General features: G+C 37.5%; 4 protein-coding genes and 1 pseudogene across 4 annotated transcripts; 3 read left to right on the top strand and 2 right to left on the bottom strand.

Annotated features, from left to right (window-relative positions):
- Positions 1 to 272: 272 nt before the first annotated feature.
- On the bottom strand, positions 273 to 4,514 carry LOC119995059 (annotated as a pseudogene).
- A 115-nt stretch (positions 4,515 to 4,629) lies between these two features.
- Positions 4,630 to 6,268, top strand: LOC119989501 (NHP2-like protein 1). The gene is made up of 5 exons (XM_038835084.1): positions 4,630 to 4,764; positions 4,843 to 4,963; positions 5,072 to 5,175; positions 5,773 to 5,904; positions 5,984 to 6,268. The coding sequence occupies exons 1-5, from the start codon at positions 4,762 to 4,764 to the stop codon at positions 6,008 to 6,010; spliced, it is 387 nt and encodes a 128-aa protein (XP_038691012.1). The 5' UTR covers positions 4,630 to 4,761; the 3' UTR covers positions 6,011 to 6,268.
- Positions 6,269 to 6,579: 311 nt separating this feature from the next.
- Positions 6,580 to 7,839, bottom strand: LOC119995577 (phospholipase A1-IIgamma-like). The gene is made up of 2 exons (XM_038842091.1): positions 7,247 to 7,839; positions 6,580 to 7,182 (listed from the first exon to the last, which is right to left on the bottom strand). The coding sequence occupies exons 1-2, from the start codon at positions 7,829 to 7,831 to the stop codon at positions 6,580 to 6,582; spliced, it is 1,188 nt and encodes a 395-aa protein (XP_038698019.1). The 5' UTR covers positions 7,832 to 7,839.
- A 7,507-nt stretch (positions 7,840 to 15,346) lies between these two features.
- On the top strand, positions 15,347 to 16,749 carry LOC119995576. Its single transcript, XM_038842090.1, has 3 exons — positions 15,347 to 16,188; positions 16,279 to 16,621; positions 16,678 to 16,749. The coding sequence occupies exons 1-3, from the start codon at positions 15,347 to 15,349 to the stop codon at positions 16,747 to 16,749; spliced, it is 1,257 nt and encodes a 418-aa protein (XP_038698018.1).
- A 2,631-nt stretch (positions 16,750 to 19,380) lies between these two features.
- On the top strand, positions 19,381 to 19,890 carry LOC119995575 (protein FAR1-RELATED SEQUENCE 5-like). Its single transcript, XM_038842089.1, has one exon. The coding sequence runs from the start codon at positions 19,381 to 19,383 to the stop codon at positions 19,888 to 19,890; it is 510 nt and encodes a 169-aa protein (XP_038698017.1).
- Positions 19,891 to 21,313: the final 1,423 nt, after the last annotated feature.

The following is a 21,313-nucleotide window of genomic DNA, read 5'->3' as shown; positions in this document are numbered from 1 at the left end:
CATGGAAATTAAATGTATTAATTATGATAGCAAATTTACCCAATTTAAGTAAAATATTCACTTAGCATATTCAATTTAATAATTTATTGTGCTTCATCATGTTCATTGAATTTAATTTAGGCTCTTCTCGAGAAACGAATATGTTTTTTTAAATGACGAGGAACGATTTGAATTCTAATCACCATGGTAATATACATTGTTCTTATCACACAACTAATGGCTCGGAATGGTTGCATATTGTCCTAATTGAAATTCCAATGCGGAGAAGCAAATCAAAGAAAATGCTTCCTTCCTCTGCCTTGAAAAAAAAATAATTATTTCCTTTCCTTCTTCGCTAACAATGAAGAAATCGTGCGTTTAGTGCATGAGAATATATAATTGTAAATGCATCCCAAACACTTCACCAAACACTCTACATAGAGGCCCAAAGGGTGTGATATCTTTGCAGTTGCACCTACCTGTGAGTCTCCATCTCTCTCTGTCTCTGTGTCTGTGTGAGAATAAAATGGAGCCTTACAACAACGACAACAACAGCAAAGACAAAGACAAAGACAAAGACAATATGAAGAGATCATCATATGAAGAAGGATACAGAGGCATACCTATTCATAGCCAAGTGATGAAGATCAAGCAAGAGTTTGAGATAATACGCCCTCCGTTGCTGCTGCAGCCAGGCATAAGAGGTGAGATTACCCAGAAGAGGTCGTGTTCCCCACTGGGTTTATCGGAGAGACCTATCTCAGTTGGCAACTAGGAGAAGCAAAAATCATCAAAAGAATTGGATGCCATGATAGTATTGCAGCTCCTTTTGTTTAGTAGGGTTTTCAGTGGTTTCTTGACTTCTTCTCTCCCTTCCTGTGTTTTCTTAAACCTATCACTGCAGTTGTACATATGATATCTAGGATAAGAAATAAAGACTTGTTCTTTCAGAAATCTCTCTTTCTCTCACATATAAAAAGATGTCAGTAACAGGCAGCAGTTGGAAAAAAGCAAATGTAAATGTTATAGTTTTTGTGCTAATGGCTTAAACCAACCTTGTCATAGCAGTAAAAAAAATAATGAATCTTATTTGTTCCCCAGCTTTTGCTAAGTACACCCCGGGTGCAACTAAGGTTCATCAAAAAAAATTAAGCTTCTCTATATACTGTCTTGTGAGAAGGAACACGCAGAATACGCACCGCTTAATCCTTGATTTCGCCTACGACCATAGTAGCATTACTTCTAAAAGGATATGGACATCAATCTAAATGGTGAAGTTCATTTTATTGAGATTAGGAAGTCGAAAGACTAAAGAGTGAATTTCTAATTAGTCTACTATGGCTGACTTTCATCTCTGTTCGACCCTTTTTTTTCCCCTGAACTAGCACACAAACACCTCCCCGGTATGCATATATAGATGCATGTCTATCAGTAAGCATTCACTTTTATGCTCTATGCAGGAAAATGAGCTTACATGCAGTTTAACTGCTTTGCTCGATAATGACTGATGAGCTAGAGCTACTCAACCAAATAGGACAGTATGGAAATAATATAATCCGAAATGAACCAGCATATTACTTAATAGAAAGCCATGATCCACCAGCACAATGACTCAGAATTTTTCAAAATTTTTGTCAAAATCTAAGAAGAGAAACCAGAGAGAATAGGCAAAAGCAACATACAAGACAAGATTGTTGATGCCTGACAAGGAACAAGCCATGGCACATCTATCAGTAACGAATCAGCTTTGGGTGGTGGCCTTGTCCTTTGACAACAGCAACTTCACCCTCCTACCAAGATCTCTCATTACATCTATAATCACAGATTTCTTCTGAACTCTGAACCGGATTGCCAACTCAGTTGAAGCTGAAACCCCTTGTTTCAGCAGAGATTCATCTTCCATCACTTTGGTTGGGAAGTGATCCAGTGCAATCAAGCATAGGGCGACAATGGTGCGTAAAACAGCAACTTCATTTGCAATCCCAAGAGGAGCTTCGGCTGATAAGGATTTCAGAGTGTTTAAATCATGTTTCTGCACCGTTTCTGCATCACTCGCAAACAGTACCCTTAAGGCTGCCAGTAAGCGACCCTCCACCAATTCTGGACCACCTAACTTTACCTTTTATAGAAGTCAAAAAACTTGGATAAGTAAAAGAAAAATTAATTTTGGACCTAAGTTTTGAGAGATGAGAAGCAACCCTAAATTAAGTTCACTATATTTCAAAGTGAAAGAAGATTGAAGAATTTTCCCTGTATTTTCCTAAAAAATAATTTACAACTAAGAATAAAAGGACAGGTCATAAAGAGGTAGATCATGAACCTTGAGATTAGGAGCTTCTCCTTCCAAATTCAGCTCGAATAAAATCTGTTGTTGCCATGGAGCTGGGGAAGAGAAGTTAGGTGAAGGTATCCCTGTGGCTATGCTGGCAGCATCCAGAAGAGCTCCATCGTATTTAAGCTCAATGCAGTCATAAGGGTTTAACGGTACGACAAATCCATAATCCAGAAGGAAAAGATCATTGCTCAGGTCAATATTAGGACTATTAAGAGTTTGAGGGCCCAAGTTTTTCATTTCCCTATGGAACCCTTGATACTTTGAAAATAATCAACAGTCTGACTCCAAGGACAACTTTTCCAAGCCGTTCATGAAATACCTGATGTACAAGAGGAGCGTATTGCAAGTTCTTTATATCCTCCCCAGAAAAGAAGATTGGCACACTGTATGTTTCTGGAAGGTTGCTGATGTAAGGCCACCAAAAGGACTCAACCTTTGCTCTTTCTTGCAGAAGCCTCAAACCAAGCTTCATTGCCCATAGTTCCTCTGCCAAAATGCTCCCAAATGTCCAATTTACTCATATTCAAAACTCTAAACATTCGAATTACAAACCTTGGAGTTATAAAATGTACTGACTAAAAAACTACTGACTAAAAAACTAGGTGATATTATACCTTAAACAGAAGCCGGGTTTCACATCTGTAGGATATTGATAGAAGACTTTCAATTAGATCAAACCAATACATAAATACACATCAACATCTTCTGAAGAACACCAAGTAACTACATTATTGAGCAGTTGCCCTCTACCGAAGTTAGCAACAAAAACTATATACAACTACAACATCATGAACTCACAATTCATCAAAAGATAAATGAACAAAAGCAAATGAAAATACTGAACCTCCATTTGCTAGAGCAGTAATTTGCGAACAACAGACTAAATACTTAGTCTAGAAGCAAAAGAAAACAGATGGCAAAGCAATTTCGGGTAAGGATTTGTCTCTTGTCATCTCTCTAGCTGTTCATAGATGAACAAACACATGTATCTCTTCTTTCATCACCAAAACATTACATAACAGTTCAATACCAAGTTAAGTATTACTGTATTAGTGATCTAGTCTGGACCCAGAGTATTGAAAATACTATTGAATTTACATACCAAATGAGGGAGCTTCTGCTCTGGAAACTTACTTTAGTTCAAGTTGAAATCACCCTTTCAGATGATTGAACATGAGATGCACAAACTATTTTCACGCCTCAATATATTTTTTGATTGGTTATACAAACAATAACTGTTCATAACATTTTCTTGAACTATGACAATGCACCATATGCTCACAATCATGTCCAGAGATAACAATGGGTCTCATTGACACTACTTAGTCTGCAGTGGATACAAATAAACCACACGAGTAGTAGTTCCAAAGAGCATGGCCATCTATAGTTGTCATGCGCAATGAGTATAAAACAGATACAAAAGCAGCTCATCTAGGTACGGCATTAACTGTCTGAATTTGCATAAGTGAAAGGAGTTCAAACTTATTACATTACAGGAAGACCAAATTATAGTTATAGCAAATGATTACAAAAAAATATATCATAATTATTCCTTGGACCATAAAAATTTGGTAAAAAAATAAAGACGCAGCTTGACATAAAGGCCAACTGAAAATGAATTGTACAAAGAAGACATGAAAATTCACAAAGAATGAAGAGAAAGCCACTTTCACTCTGTCAATGTGCCTTTACGCAAGTATTTGCACAAACTCTCAGTCCAAATAGATTCATAAATGAATTACACCAAAGATTAAAAAAAAAATGCACAAGTACCCGTTAAAATTCGCCAGAAAGAAAATAATTGTTAATAAACCAAAAGAACACATACCAGGAACTTCGCGGGCTAAGTTAGCCAGAACAGAATCAGCTCCATTACCACCATCCGATGCAAATTTCAAGGGAAGGTGATCAGGGAGGATAATAAGTTCCGACCCTTTTTGGATACCTCGAGAGGCAACCAATCCAAGACCGTTGGTACCGTCCTGTGATATCTCGACCGCCTCGTGCACGAACCCGCCTTCCCGCCTGACCCACTTGATAAGGTCCGGTGGTTGAGGCACAAGGCGCGCAGGATAAGAGGCTGCGGCAGAGGCAGCACACGTCAGAGGGCGGCACTGGGTCAGAGAGACCATCTTCGCCATCTTGGAAGCAGCCATGGCTTGGTAGCTCATGGTCCTATTGCCTTGCTGACTGCTGAGACTGAAGAGGGAAGACTCTTTTTCTTTTTCTTTTTTTCTTTTCCTAATTTTTTTTACCTAATTTAAAAAAAAACTTTTTAAAAAAAAAAGCAAAAATCTTGACTCAAGCGCTGTCGTTTTGAACTGAAGAATCTCTCCATAGTCCATAGACCTTTCCCTTCTTAAACCCTAAAAACTAGTTGGCCTCTCCCGTTCAACTAAAAACCCTAGCTTTCGCTTCCTCTCTTCTCTACTACGAGATCAACGAAAATGGTAATCATTCTGCAACCCTTCGTCGTTAAATATTTATTGTTGATTGATTGCATGATTTTGGATTACTTTGTTTGGCAGACAGTGGAAGCAGTGAACCCTAAAGCCTACCCACTCGCAGATGCGCAGCTCTCAATAACAATTATGGATCTCGTCCAACAAGCTGCTAACTACAAGCAGCTCAAGAAGGGCGCCAATGAAGGTATTCTGGGTTGCATATAAATTCACTTTTTTTGTGTCGTGTCTCCAAATTTGTGGGTTTACTCCTCTCTCTCTCTGTTTAGTCCCTGATTTTTTGTTTCGAGGACAGCCACGAAGACCCTGAACAGAGGTATCTCTGAGTTTGTGGTGATGGCTGCAGACACCGAGCCACTTGAGATTCTCCTTCATCTTCCTTTGCTCGCCGAGGATAAGGTAATATTATACTTCTCTTATGTTTGCCTGTGTTACTCGTTTTTCCTGGGGAAGAAAGTTTTGATGCTGATGATGGGAGTATGTTTTTGGGTTGTGGTGGTTTCCAATTTTTTGCTTTTCTATTTATGATTTTCAATGTAAATGTTAGTTCTGGAGCTATGCCAAACAGCACCAGCATGAAGTTCTCTAATGCTTCTTTAGTACTGCTCTGAATATTGAAAAGTGTTTTCATCAAGTGACAGATTTGATAAGCCAACTATTATATTATGTCGTCTCGAATTCAATCAATCATTACGACTCATGTTTTGTTGAATTTCTCTCGTTACTGAAACAAGTTGATATTTTTATGTGGACATTCCTTACATGGAGAGATTAGGTTAATTTGTGCCTCAAGTCTTAAAGTCATAATATGTAACATGCCTATATTTGATATGTTTATTATTCACACTGCTGCAAGAAGTGAAAAACCCTCTCTCTAATTGTTAAAGAAATAATTGTATATTCAATTTTAGGTTTTCTGATTTGATTTCTTCTATTTTCATTTTTCAATTGAGCTCAGTAGGGAGTTTCATAACCATAAAACTTTGAATTTGGCAGAACGTGCCTTATGTATTTGTTCCTTCAAAACAAGCACTTGGTCGTGCATGTGGAGTTACAAGACCTGTCATTGCGTGTTCAGTAACCTCTAATGAGGGTAGCCAATTGAAATCCCAAATACAACAGCTCAAGGTACTAGCAAGCTTTCTCTATTTTTTATTTTGATTTCATGTTCTTGAAATTGATTTCCCTTCTCTTTGGTCTGATGCAGGAAGCCATTGAAAAGCTCTTAATCTAAGTTTATGATCAGTGTGATGGGATGGAAGTCGTTCTTTAGAGGCGTTGAGAGATGAAGTTGTGCTTCGAGAAGGCAAAGCTTTGCATTTCAATCTCTAAATTAATGGAATTGAATTATTATATAGCTTGTTTAATGCGATGGATTGCTTATTATAATTACTGTTTCGAGATAATCTCCTTTGTTATGTTAAATATTTTTTTGACATATGCTGATTAGTGATTACTCTAGTTAGGCGAGTTGGTTCATGGTTTTCTGAAATTTGTTGTTTTCTTTGCCGAAATGGTGAAATGTGTCTGCATTTGGTCTATGTGGAAAAGCAACCTAATGAAAATCAGTCCTCATTCTGTCCAGCTGGAATCCAGTCGGACGAGAGCCTCTACCGACCCCATAACCTGTCTGTATGGGGAGTAGTTTATAAACAAAACTCAACTCATAAACGCAACAAACAAAGATGTCAACTTTTCCAGTCAAAACTTTGATACAGTAAATTTCATGGAATAATTTGATACAGTTTATGATAAAATTCATCATAAACAACAAATTTTGCCCCGCAGCAGTCAAATTGATTATCATGGTTTATCTTTCTCGTGATCTTCTAATAACCAGGACCCATCGTCCTGTTGAACCATCCCCTTATTCTTAACACACCACCATGATTTGGGAACCAAGTATTCTTCCTTTAAAGCATCCAACCATTTGTTCACCAAAGCAATGTCCCTTTTAACTTCCAAATGAAACTCTCCTCGACTCCCCTGTGTTCCTGCGACTCCATGCAGATAGGCTTCCAAGCCATGCACCCTTGAAAAATCTGGAAGACTTTTAAGGTACTTCGATTTCCGGGTGTCAATAACCAGCTCTTCGCCAACATCTGAGTACCCAAGTGGTGGGTAATAAGGTATGAGATCGGGCGCATTTCTAACGCGAAGGATATGAAGATCTTTCATTGCCTGCAACATCTGGCAGAAGCTCGAATCTCCAACATGTGGACATGCAAAGAAAAACCCAGTAACCGGACAGGGCTGACTGGGATGATCTCTCTGATTGATTCCGCTGGTGACAATATCTGCTGCATTTAGAGTTCCAAGTGCTGCACCTAGGCTGTGCCCAGTGATCGTTATGCTGATCTCCTCTTCTTTGAATTCTTCCACTAGGCGCTCCACCTCCAAAAGGACCTGATATAAAAAAATGGATCAATTCCAACTCAACAGTTGGGATAACTAGTTTGGATCGATTTACCTGCTGTCTGGCACAGGTTGTGTTGAATGGGGAACGTGGATCATCGGAAGTGTAAATAGAGAGCCAGCCTTGATGAACTTGAGCATTGCAGGATTTTCCAAAAAGTTTTGAGGCAGAGACCAGAGGGAAATCAAAATCATCAATCCATTCAAAAGCCTGAATCGTTCCTCGCCATGAAATCACAATATCCCTCCTGCCTAATGCAGCTTTTCCTTCATCAGTAGCTACTGCAACATATCCAATCCAATTAGACTCCTTGCACCAAGCCTCTCTTGACATCGACTTTAGAATGAACGATTCCGACACCGGAACCTGAGAAGTTGCATACAAATACTTGGTTGTTTTGTACTTGTAAGGATTGGCTATGGCTAAACCAACCCTGGAGAAGAGGTCTTCCATCGAGTACCGACTATCTCCGGCATACTTTGATGCCTTCTCGTCATTGAATGTGTCGTAGCTTACTTGAGCCATATCGCCATAATGGAGGATACATTTTCTTAGATCAATGTCTAGAGGATCTAAGAGGTTTCTCCAGTTGTTCTCTCCACTTAGAGACCTCCATCTCTTCGCTATGTTTCCAATCATTTCCTTGAAATTCTGCTTCAATTGTTATGACCATGGTCCTTGAATTCAAGGATATAAAACAATTAAAGCCACTTCTAGTTATTGTGTAGATTGCAAGTAGGTTTCTACTTGGTGGTCTGAAACAACTATTTTTAGACCTTATTTCTTAGTTTTGTTTATAGATTTTAACTCTCCTGTATCTCAATCTGAAATTTAGCTATAACATATTAATTAGGTTGTTGGATAACTTAGCATGAGTTTGAGATCCAACTGTTAGATAGAAGTAGATTTCAAAAAAAGGAGATGACGAGCTCAACTAGTTTTTCTTTTCTTTTTTTTTATTCTTACTTCAGGCCCCACAATGAGGTAAATATAGGACGAGCGAAAAGTGACTCAGTTGACATTCGACTGGGTTAGACATATGTGTGCCCAAGGTTCGATTACAATGAGAAGCAAGTTTCTCAATGGTATTTAAAAAATAAAAAAAAAGAGGCAAATACAAGTTTCGTTTGGCAGAGCTAATTTGCTATCAAAATAAATTAGTTTATAAACTTTAAAAAATAAATAATCTTATAAGTCATGAGGTGTTTGGTGAAAATTATAACTGGTACTCCTTTATATCATATATTATATGCGAATCTTTAAGGCATTAAACTTTGCACGTTTGGTACTCTAATTGTTACCCGTCTCCATTGATTTCAAATTAAGTTAAAACGGAAAGAGTTAATTAAATCTCTCTAAGAAAGCACCAAATTGATGAGGAGTTGATTGCAAATCCAATAACAAGCCACTCCAAACAACACAAGAATACCAAACAACACCAAACAAGAACAAACAATGATATAAAGATAGATTCGATTGATTAGAACTTATAGAATCAAGTCCTAGTATAAACTCTAAGGCAGTAGTCACAGAATTGACCCTTACCCTAGCCCAAACAATTCAAGGGAAGAATACCCCAAAGAGCCAAAGTTTAAACAAGAATATTGATTAGGGTTCAAGCCTAGTGACCAAAACCAAATAGTGCGTGTGTGTATCTTTCCCCAAGTGTAGGGTAGTCAACAAGTAATAAAATCCGGAAGTCCAGAGTCGAGCCACAAGGAAGCTAAATGCAAATTTGGAGTGGATGGAATGCAAACCTAACTAGACTACTAAACACAACAAATAACAAATAAACGCAAAGAAAGTAAAAGGGCCGAATGTCTCGGTAGCATGGAAAGAGTTTGTAATAAACTAAAGCACTAATTTGATAAAACAATTAATGAAAAGCTCTAGCCTCTAATCTTTCCCAGTAGATGTTCAATTCTCATATTCAAGGTATTTAGTATGCAAGCACACAACCATGCCCAATGAAAAATTGTGCAATCAAACAATCATACAAACGTAAGGAAAATTGGGCATAAGGACTTCAATACAAATATGGAGGTCATTAGGCTCATTCGTCTACGATAAAAGCTTAGGGGTAGTCTGGTAGTATCATAATCTTATGTATTAATGTTTCTAACAAGACTCGGCTTTGCTAACACCCTAGTTTCACACTCAAAGACTCAAATCACCATAACTCTACTATACTCATGTCTTAAATTCCACAAAATCCATGGATCAATTCATAGAATGAATGATCATGCAATTAATTGATATGTTGGGTTTTGAGGACTTACTTTGAAACACGTCAAGCCATTGGATGACCAGATTTATGATGAAAGCTTAGTACATAACACACTAGATATTATGAATTAATATTCCTAACAAGACTTAACTTAGTCGTCGAACTAGTTTCACACTCCAAACCAAGTAATCATAACTTTGACATGCTCATTCTAATACATTCAATCATAAACATCAATCAATTAGATAAAAGCATACATAGATTTGGAATGAAAAGCTTTACCTCAAATAATCGAACATCGCATTCACCCTTTAGGATTAGAGACCAAATAGAACTAGCCACCCATGAAATTGATGATAAATATCTAATTTATTGTCATCTAAATCAGTGTTTATACAAAATCAAAGAGTGGAATTAAGAAAAACAAAGAAATCTAGAGAGAGAAAGCTATTCTACACTACACTACACTCCGATGGAGGCTTGAGAGAATGTGATAATGAATGATGGGAAACTCTTATCTTAGGGTTCCGTTCTATGCTTCAATTCATAGGGAACATCAAAGTGCCTCTATTTCATTATGTTCCATCCATATTCCAATTCCATACTATCCAGAGCACTCCATAAACTCTCCAAAATGTCGAATTTAGGTTCATTTCTTACAAGAAATATTTGCGATACAAAGTAATTTGGAATGAACAACATGATGTCTGCTCAAAATTGGTAAGAATTCGAAAAGCAATTGAAATGCTAAGAAACGCCTTTAGGCTTGAGTAGTTTGTTTGATTTGTTGATTTGATTTGTTGATTGTCTCTTTTTGTTGTGTGTCCTTGTTGTTTCTGTCCACCAGTTTTTATAGGCCTTGTTTTGCACTAAAATCTCCCATAACCCACTATCTTGCTGCAGTTATCCTCTCATTTGTGTCATGTTTGTCAGTTAGAAGTCATTACCATATTCTCACACCATTTTTCCCTTACTTCTCTCATATGTTGCCATGTGTACCACCTTTCTCTAACTGTCACTTCTCCCACTTTTTGTGAACCACTTCCAACACAACTCTTCTTGGGCCAGTATTCTCAGCAGTTGGGCATTTCTTTCTCAATAATATGGGCTCATAAGATTATTCCATTAGGTGGCACGATGGGCTTTGTTCATGGTCTAAGCCATTAGGCCCAACATATTTTTGATGTCAACAATTGCCCCCTAGCTTGAATTTAACTATTCAAAGTTGGATTTGTAGTTGATTTGTCGCACCTCCTTCTCAAATGTCAGTTACTACCGAATCAAAACCCACTTAAAATTCAAACTCTTCGTTTACCTTATTTAATTTGATCAACTGCTGCTTTTAGGGCTTCTCCCACTCCTGCACGCCTTTTCATTCCTACAGTAGTTTGAGAAAGCTCTCACCTTTCCTTTGTCTTCTTTTCTCTTGAGCTTTGTGTATGGCTTCTTTTCTTCCAACCACTGCTTCCATCGACTCTCACCTTCCTACAGAGAAGCTTGCCAGTTTTACACCACTCCCCCATGAAGAACTTCTCGCTAATCATGTAGAAGAGCTGCCAATACTAGAGCAGCATCGTTTCTGGCCCAAACTGCCTATAGGGTGGAAAGATTGGGTCAACTGACTACGTATTGCCTTTGGTGTTCAATAGATGAAGCAGGGGCTCGATCGATTCATTGACATAACTTTTAAACCAATTCCCTTCGACTCAGCTCTGATTTCTATAGCTTGTTGTTTCTGGTCACGTTCTATGAATTCCTTTATTTTCCCTGGTGGTCATATGACCATCACACTGAGGAATATGTATGCCCTAACTGGGTTACCTATCACTGGTCTTGATGCTCCTATGAAAAGAACCTCTCAGATGTTCAGGAGTTAGAGAGTGAGGAGGCTTTAAAACATTTGAAGACTCTACTTGTTGATCCTCAAATAGCTCTTGAAAATAAGACTAGGCTGATTTGTTTGGAGCACGATTTGCGTCATTTACCAATTGATTTTCATCAAGATTTTTCCCTAGAGCAAAGTCTGACTGTTGAAGACCTTGGGATTCAAAAAGACATTATTATTGCTCAAGAAGAGATTGAAGCTCTAGAACTCAAGATTCATGGTCTGAAGGCAAAGATCTTGCAGCAACACAAGACCAGACCCATGTTAAAGAGAAACTCCAAGATGGCCAACATAACCTCAATACTCTTGGCGCTTCTATCAAACTACAGCTATGAGATGCTCAGACTTGATCTTTAGATTTACAGTTGACTCAGGCACGTTTGCAAGCACACCAAAACACCTGGTCTGCTTTGAAACATATGTTGGATTAGATTGTTGGTTTTTTAGGATTTTGGCCATTACTTGGCCTTGGTTTGTTTTAGAAACAATTTTATTGCCACTGTGTTAGCTTCTACTTTATTTGGCTGACTCTTGCTTGGCCTCTACTTGGCCTTTATTTTAAATATTTCTCTTTTATATTAGATTGGCAGCCATCTATTTGTTTTTTCTTTTGTGTGGCATGTGGCCATCTAATCTCTTTTATTTATAATATGAGCCACTAAGGCAACTCATAATTGTGGCTAAAAAGCTTGCTTTTACATTCTTTATATCATTACAGATGTAGATTCCCATATGCTTGGGAAATATGACGTTAAGTATTTGCCATTGACAAATCGCCTATATGGCTGACCATCTAGGTCTGCCAATCAATATGCATTGCCTTTGAGAATTCTGTGGATCTTGAAGGGTCCTTCCCAACTTGAAGACCATTTGCCCAACTCTTTGTCCTTGATTCCTGGTGGTAGGATCACCTTCCACACCCTCATGGAACACTTTCTTCTTCACTTTCTTGTTGTAGGCTTTTGCTATCTTCTTCTTTTGGACTATCATCTTGTTCAAAGCCTCCATCCTACTTTTATCCAACTGTTCCAGCTCCATGTTCATAGCTTCTGAATATTCTTTGGTAGATAGATCATGTTGCTTCATGATTCTCAAAGATGGGACCACCAACTCCATAGGTAGTACTGTGTCATGTCTATAAGTGAGAGCAAAAGGGCTTGTTGCAGTGTTTGTTCTCTTGGATATACGGTAGGCCCATAATATCTCTGGTAGTATCTTGTGCCATGTTTTGGGATTATCCTCGATAGTTTTCTGCAAGATAGAGATGATCACCTTATTTGAAGCTTCTGCCTACCCATTGGCCTGGGCATAGTATGGTGTAGATGTGAGCAATTTGACTCCATAATCTTGCAGAAATGCTTTGACCTCCCATCTAGTGAACATTGTCCCATGGTTAGTTGTGATGGTTTCTAGGATGCGAAATATGAAAATAAGGTGTTCTTTGATGAAATCTACCACCTCTACCTATTGACCCTCTTCAGGGGTATTGCCTCTACCCATTTTGTAAAATAATCAGTAGCTATCAGGATAAAATGATGGCCCTTAGATGAGGCAGGAAAGATCTTTCCAATGAATTCGAGTGTCCACCCTCTGAATGGCCATGGTTTAATGATAGGTTGCAGATCTGCTGTTGGTGCTTTTTGAATGTTGCCAAATTTCTAGCATTGTTGACTGCTTGTGAGGCATTCGGTGAACCACAGGGACAATATATCATCTTGACTATATATATGGATGCTATGATATGTATTGAAGCAGATACATGTCACAGGTTTCCAAGCAACAACAGTCAAGCTATAAAGTCTTTTGTTATGTTCTTCTTTTCCTATTTGTCTTATGTTTTGATGTTTGAGATTCTTATCTATCGCATGAAATTTCCTTTTCTTGGCCTTGAATAAGGCAGATGCAATCTAAATCGTGATAATCAAATTAGAAGAGGAGGGAGGATATGATGGTCCCTCATCTCTCCCTGCCTAAACTAGAGACCAAATCCGACACATAGTTTGACAAGCCTATATTTCTGGTTTAGCTGCCATCGTTGAGCTTCTGTATCTCGTAATTTCCTTGAAGATACGTAGATTCTCTGTTACCATGGTTATTTGTGTGTCAAAAATACCACTTGAATCTTTCAATGCAATCATATTTCTGGTTCGTATAGTTTGATGGCCTATTAAACAACCATTGCTCTTTCTGCACTTGACTATCTCTTAGTATCATCTTTGTGTGCTCACTGTACTTGGTTAAGCTTTCATACGTGTGACAAATATGGTTATTGCAAATTTTAGTGTATCCTCATTGTATCTCCACCAACTAGATGCTCAACCAAAATTGGTGTGTTGTTCCTCAATCTTACTGATCAAGTAGTTCACCAATGGGCACTACAGCTTGAACCTTGATTTGATACTTATATGTGTATCACTATATATAGCTCTGACCAAAAAATATGGGCTGCTCCATATGTATCTTTCTTCAATACAAGCACCTTCTTTGAGTCCTACAATCTATGTAGCACGGACACTCAGTTTTGGTCAAAGTGTCGGTGTCCAACATGTGTCGGACACGGACACGTCCCGATACGTTCAAAATACGTCTGGGACACATGAATTTGAGTATCCTATTTTTTATTCTTTTTTTTAATATTGGACACGTTTTTGACACGTTGGGGACACGTTTTTGTCTTTTATTTTTAATTTACTAAAGGATTTTTTAATTTGTTATAAGATATTTTATTTTTTAATTACTTTAATGAGTCTTAAAACATAAAACGACAACCTATCTTCTACCCTTACCCTATTTCGACGACGACTGCCCTATTTCGAGACTGCCGAAGACGATAATCGAAGAAAACTATAACACCACGACTGTTGACAGAGATGATCGACCAAATAGAGACAAAAATCATCGACGACTGAGGCTGTTAACAAAGGTTGTTGTTCTACACTCAAAGGTTAGGTTTTTGATTTGCAGTGAACACCTTAGATTTTTGATACACCTGCACCTATTAGGTTTACAATCTGATTTACAGTGATGTAGTGAACACTTGCACCTATTTTCGATTTGAATGGCGAGTTCATGTTTGTATTGTAGCATACTAGCATCTTTTTAGATTAAACTAGAGAAAACTTGCACAGTTCTGCACAGTTCTGTTGATTTTCAATTTCCTGTTTCTAGGTTCTAGCAACTGTTTATATTAAACCTCTGCTTTATATAGTTTTTTTAGCACTGAGACTTTCCAGCGGTCTAAATATGAATGTTTACAGTGCAGGTGCAGGTGTTAAGCTGTTGTTTGTCATTTTATGTAATGGCTTCCACAAGAACCTCGACTGACAGTACTAGTGGAGCCTCAGTTGGGACACCATCAAATGCTGGTCTTGAAGATCCAAGCAAACCTCTTTGGCGTTATGTCACAAGACTGGACATAGTTGGAGAAGGTGGAGGAAATATCTCATGGAAGTGTAATTTTTGCCATGAGCAAAAAAAAGCTCATATACTAGGGTAAGAGCATATTTGTTGAAATTGAAGGGTTGTGGGATTGGAGCTTGTAAAAAAGTTGAGACCAAAGATATTGTGGATATGCAAAGATTGGAGGATAAAGCCAAGGAGAAATCAATGCAAAATACACCAAAGAAAGTACCGTTACCTCCTTCTAGTATGGTATTGGGTGGTATGGATGATTTTCAACAAGGGAGTTATGAGTCAAAAAAGAGAAGGGCAACTGGAAGTTCTTCGGCGATTGAAAAGGCATTTAATTTGCAAGGGCGAAATCAGTTACATGCAGAGATTGCGAGGTTTTTCTATGCATTGGGGTTACCATTTCAATTGGCTAGAAGCCCTTATTATGTGAGTAGTTACTCATTTGCTGCCAACCATTATTTATCAGGTTATTTTCCACCAGGGTATAACTTGTTGAGGACAAGTTTACTCCAACAAGAAATGGCAAATGTGGAGAGATTATTACAGCCAATTAGAAGCACATGGCGAGAGAGGTGTAAGCATCGTGAGTGATGGATGGAGTGACTCACAAAGAAGGCCTTTGATTAATTTTATGGCAGTGACCAAGAGTGGACCTATGTTTTTGAAGGCGGTTGACTGTCCTGGTGAAATCAAAGATAAGTATTTTATCTTTGGTTTGATGAAAGAAGTGATTGAAGAAGTTGGTCCTCAAAATGTGGTTCAAGTGATCACAGACAATGCTAAAAACTATGCAGGTGCAGGGCTTCTCATTGAAGGATTGTATCCTAACATTGTATGGACACCATGTGTGGTCCATACACTCAACCCTGCATTGCAAAATCTTTGTATGGCAAAGAATTTGGAGAATAATCAAGTTACATACGATCAATGTTGTTGGATCACAATTCTTTCAGATGATGCTGTGTTTATCAAGAACTTTATCATGAATCATTCCATGAGGTTAGCCATTTTCAATGAGTATGTACCTTTGAAGTTGCTATCAATTGCTAGTACTCGATTTACTTCTGTGCTTGTGATGTTGAAGAGATTCAAGCTTATAAAAGGAAGTCTTCAAGCCATGGTGATTAGTGAGCAGTGGAATTCTTATAGAGAGGATGATGCAGGTAAGGCTAAATTTGTGAAAGAGAAGGTGCTAGATGACATTTGGTGGGACTCGATTGATTATGTACTTTCCTTTACAGCTCCTATATATGATATGCTTAGAGCTTGTGATACTGACAAGCCTTGTCTTCACTTGGTCTATGACATATGGGATTCAATGATAGAAAATATGAGACTTGCAATATGTAGGCATGAAGGGAAGCGAGTTGATGAGACATCAAACTTTTATAACGTGGTGCATGAAATTCTTGTTAGTCGTTGGAACAAGAACAACACTCCACTCCATTGCTTGGCTCATTCACTAAATCCAAGGTAACTTTTTATTCTATTTTATTCCTCCTATTTTCTCTTGAAACTTTAGAGAGTTAAAAATAAATCCTATTTTTATTTCTATTATTTAAGGTACTATAGTGACCAACGGCTTCAAGAAGATCCTACTCGTGTGCCTCCACATAGAGATGTAGAAGTTGCTAGAGAAAGAATGAAATGTTTAAAGAAGTATTTCTCTAATGCCGAAGAGAGGACAAAGGTTACATTGGAGTTTGCAAAGTTTTCAAGCATGGTGGGAGATTATCAAGATTCTGATTCCATGTACCATCGTTATGGTATGGATGCTAAGAGTTGGTGGGTTACATATGGTGCAAGTTCACCTTTGCTTCAAACCTTAGCTTTGAAGCTACTTGTGCAACCTTCTTCTTCATCATGTGCTGAGAGGAATTGGAGCACTTACTCCTTTGTTCATTCGGTGAGAAGGAATAAGATGACACCAAAACGTGTTGAAGATTTGGTTTTCATTCATAGCAATCTCCGTCTTTTATCAAGAAAAACTTCACAATATATGAAACGAGAAACCAAAATGTGGGACATTGCTAGAGATGACTTTGGTACATTTGAGGATGTTGGAGACTTAGAGATTGCAAGTCTCTCCCTTGATGAGCCGAACTTGGAGTCCGTGATCTTTACTAATGATGGTGATGGTGTGGGAGAGGGTGATGATGATGAGGCAATGGAAGTTTGATTGCTTATATTATATTCAAGCTTTGTTTAAGACTATCTTCATTTAACGTATTGTTGTTTTGAACCATCTTAATTGAATTATATTATGTTTTAATGTATTGTTGTTTTGGACCATATTGATTGAAATGAAATATATGTGTATATATAAAAAATATATAAAATATTAATCAACGTGTCCCCAATGTGTATGTATCCTACTTTTTGGAAAAATCACGTGTCCGTGTCGTGTCGTGTCGCGTGTCCGTGTCCGTGTCCATGTCCGTGCTACATAGCCTACAATGTTGTTGATGAGTTTATGCTTAGGATTGGGGACAAGTAAGAATGATGTTTCAAAAGCTAGATTTCTATGTTATTGGTTTTCTTAGGCCAAGTTGGGTAATGACACTGCATACTTTTTATACTGCAGTGAATGTGCAACCTTTCTTGGTCACCGGCTAATTTCCATGTTTACACTGCTTTACTGAAACCTTATGAAAGGATGGCACTTGATCTTCCTCATGGGTTATCAGGTACAATGTTTTTTGCCACTCAAGAGTCTTGAATTCCCATATGACTGGTGAATTGTATTCACTTTTGTCATTTTTTTGTGGCATTTTCCTTCATCTTCATTAGATTGGGTTTAGCATTGTTGGTGGATTTATTGCCTTTGTTTTGAAGTGTTTGGGAAGCAGATCTTTTTTCTTTTTTAATTCTTTATTTGAATTTATACATATTATGAGAATATATATTTTATTGGTTTGCAGGTTTTTGTAATTGAACTGGGTTTATGGGATCCTTTGTAGTAGGATAGAGGTTTTCAGAGACTGTGGGAGTCCTTACTATATGGCACCTGAGGTCTTGGACTAAATTACGGACATGAGGTTGATATTTGGCACTGAAGGAATTCTTTATATCTTGTTGTGTGGGGTTCCTCCATTTTGGGCAGGTGGTTGGTTTCCTAGATCATTTTGTCAAAATTTTTTGTTGAGCTTTGATGAATATGAAAATGGATAGTCTACATTTTCCAGTAAAGTTATTCTTTTAAACTTTAATTGCCATAGATTGAACAAGGTATTGCTCTTGCATGCATGAGTGTACTATTTTTCTGAGAAACAGCTGTCTGATAAATAAGACTGAGATTTATAATTTCTTTCACGCTGAGAAAAATATCAAGTATATGATGAAAGTCATGCTTTGCATGCCTGACATACAGTTCAATATTGTTCCAGAACTACGTAAATCCCTTGGTCTACTGTGTTTTAGGATTGTTTACTTCTACTAAATGAGTCTCTGGCTTAATTTCGCAGGAACCACAAGGGATGAATTGATCCTGAAGACAAAATATGGGCTGCTCCATACAAATGGGGTACCATGGTTTAGCATACGAGAAAAGTAAATTTCTGCATTACAAGATTGCTTCTATGGAGGTAAGTTTGGTGGAATTTACTCATAGTCCTCCAGTACTTTATGTGATGTTGACATTCTAAGACAGCAATCTCCAATGTTAACTAAATATTAAGTACATGGTACTTTAAGCTATTAGATTTAAAAGACGATGTAAAGATTATCCATTATTTTAGGACTGAGCAGATTTATGGCGGCTTGAGCTTGCAGGGAAGATTAACATGTTATTTTCGTGCCTCATATATTCATATCTACATTTTACTTTGCCTTAAAAAAAGAAAAAAAGAAAAAAAAAACTTCTCCATGTCTCCCCATTGTGATGATAGAATCTTAGAAGATCATGATCTATCTCAGTTACATTTCATTAACCTAGATTTCAACATTATGGAAACTAACATCAATTCTGGCTCGTTTAGGCGTACCTTTTAGTATTCATACGCAACGCGCTTAGCGCGGGTATACGACTTGAAACTCATATGTTTCTCATATTATTGTATCACATTTATTTTTGGTTTAATGTTTTAGTGGAATATGCTATTCTGTGGCTGGAAAAAAATTGAATCTCTGTGCAAGTTCACCTCCTTTCTATGGTGTTATTGTGATCTAGAAATCTTTTTGAATTCCTATGTGGTAATTGATAATACTTATTTCAGTTCGGGGCTCCTGCAGTATCACATCTAATGGAGGCCCTGCATTATTGATTTGGTCCGTTCGATCAAGGGGGAAAAAATCAAGTGGTCCCAAATTTAAGAAGTCAAAAGTAGAGAGAAATATTTAGGCATCAGCAATTTTCGTTTCCCTCTTTTTTTTACATTCTTTCTTCCCTCCCTCCCGGACATTCATCTTCATGTCAAATATCAAAGATCTATTTTCTATTTTCATGCCCAATAAATTATTTCACCATTACTCATCTATTTTCTATTTTCACATTCAATTTTCAAAGATTGTGGTGAATCTCTGCAAGTCTCAGGCGACTCTCTACCCTTTTTCTTTTATGGGATTAGTTTGATTTCGGCAAATGGGTATTTACATGTTTGACATGGGTTTTTAATTTTATTTTGCATGAGTGTGTACGTGGATTTTGTTGAGAATTGTCTTTCATACATGGCTGAACAATCAATTGTTGAACCAAAGATTGGAATGATGTTTGCTTCAGTAGATGATGGCTGGAAATTTTGGGGAAATTATGAAAAAGCAACAGGTTTTGGTGTCAGAAAACATTGTACTAATAAGAATAAGGATGGATTAATTTCAAAAGAAGGCCACAAGGAAGAAGATAAAAGAGTCTTGGGCAATCATCGATGGGAAGTTAGAACAGGTTGCTTAGCTAAGATCAATGTGGGGTTAGATAAAGAGACTGGAAATTACGTTGTAAAGGCTTTGAAGATGTCACATAATCATGATCTTGAGCCTCCTGAAACTAATCATATGTTGAGGTCACACAAAAAAATGAGTGAAGCTCAAGCCTTTGCAATTATGTTGGCAAACGATTCTGGACTCAAACCAAAAGCAACTTATGAATTAATGAGTAGGGAGGCAGGTGGGAGGTTGAATGTTGCGTATGTCATGGAAGATCAGAAGACATATTTAAGATCAATAAGAAAAAAAAAATGATGTATGGAGAGCTTGGGAGTATTATGAGGTACTTTGTAGAGCAAAAGAAGAAAAATCCCTCTTTTTTTCATGCAGAGCAATTTGACAGTGAGGGGCTAGTGACTAATATTTTTTGGTGTGGTAGTAGAATGACTATTGATTATATAGCTTTTGGTGATGTCGTGGTTTTTGACACTACGTATGACACCAACAAAGAATTGAGACCTATGGCTGTTTTCACTGGATTTAATCATCATAGAGGGATGGTGATTTTTGGGGCTGCATTGTTATATGATGAGACTGCAGAATCATTTATGTGGTTGTTTGATACATTTGTACAGGCACATGGGGGCAAGAAGCCTAGGACAATCTTTACAGATCAAGATGCTACAATGGCAAAAGGGTTGGCTTGTATGTGTCCAGAAACATGTCATGGATTATGCATATGAAACCTTAAGCAAAATGGGATCAAGCATCTGGGTTATCGAATGAAGGATGATGGTTCCATGTTACTTAAAGATTTCAAGAAGTGTATGTTTGAATATTTGGATGAGGCTGAATTTGAAATGCAATTGAAAATGATGTTTCAGGCTCATGGCTTAGAGAACAACAATTGGTTGAAGAGGACGTACGACTTGAAGAGAAAATGGGCTAAATGCTATATGAAGAATGCTGTCACGTTGGGCATACGAAGCACGCAAATAAGCAAGAGCCTAAATAGTGATTTGAAAGATCACTTAAAGCAAGACAAAGAATTCCTCCATTGGGATTTTGTGATTCTCCTTTATTGCATCAAGCACTAAAGAGGTATACCCCTGCAATTTTTATCATCTTCCAAACAGAACTTAGTCTTTCTACGAGAGTTATGATAAAGAATCAAGCCAAGTGTGGAAACAAAGATGAATGGTCCAGATCAATAATGCAGGGTCTGCATTAGATGTGATACTGCAGGGGCCCCGAACTGTACTTATTTAGGTAGCAACAGTTGAGAATTGTTTGTTATGAATAAACTTACATGAATGATTTTCTTTTACTTATTTTTATTTGTTCAGCCGTTTAATTAACAAATGCCATATGACATATTTGTTGGGCCAACAAAAATTCCATCTCTATTACACAAAAAATCAAGCCAAACATGTATCTCAATTACATTCGTAAACTTATTACACTATAAATAAAATGAATGTCATGCTCAACAACCCTAAAGCCACAATAGACAACACAAGATGCATGTCTGCAAATTCTCAAAGAAATGTCAACCCGAATAAGGTTTAATTGGCATGTAAAAGTGAGGGTTACCAGGATTTAGGATTTGGGATTCAATTAATGTCAAGAACGATAATGAATTGCTTAATATGGATATGTTGCTCCTGGACGAAGAGGTATGAATGTTAAATGCTAAATTTTTCTATACAATCTGAAAGACTTCTGTCCTAGATTCTTG

This window comes from Tripterygium wilfordii, chromosome 3 (assembly GCF_013401445.1).
Source record: "Tripterygium wilfordii isolate XIE 37 chromosome 3, ASM1340144v1, whole genome shotgun sequence".
Taxonomy (NCBI): domain Eukaryota; kingdom Viridiplantae; phylum Streptophyta; class Magnoliopsida; order Celastrales; family Celastraceae; genus Tripterygium; species Tripterygium wilfordii.
Note: the sequence above shows the minus strand (reverse complement) of the source record. Positions and strands in the feature narration are given on the sequence as shown.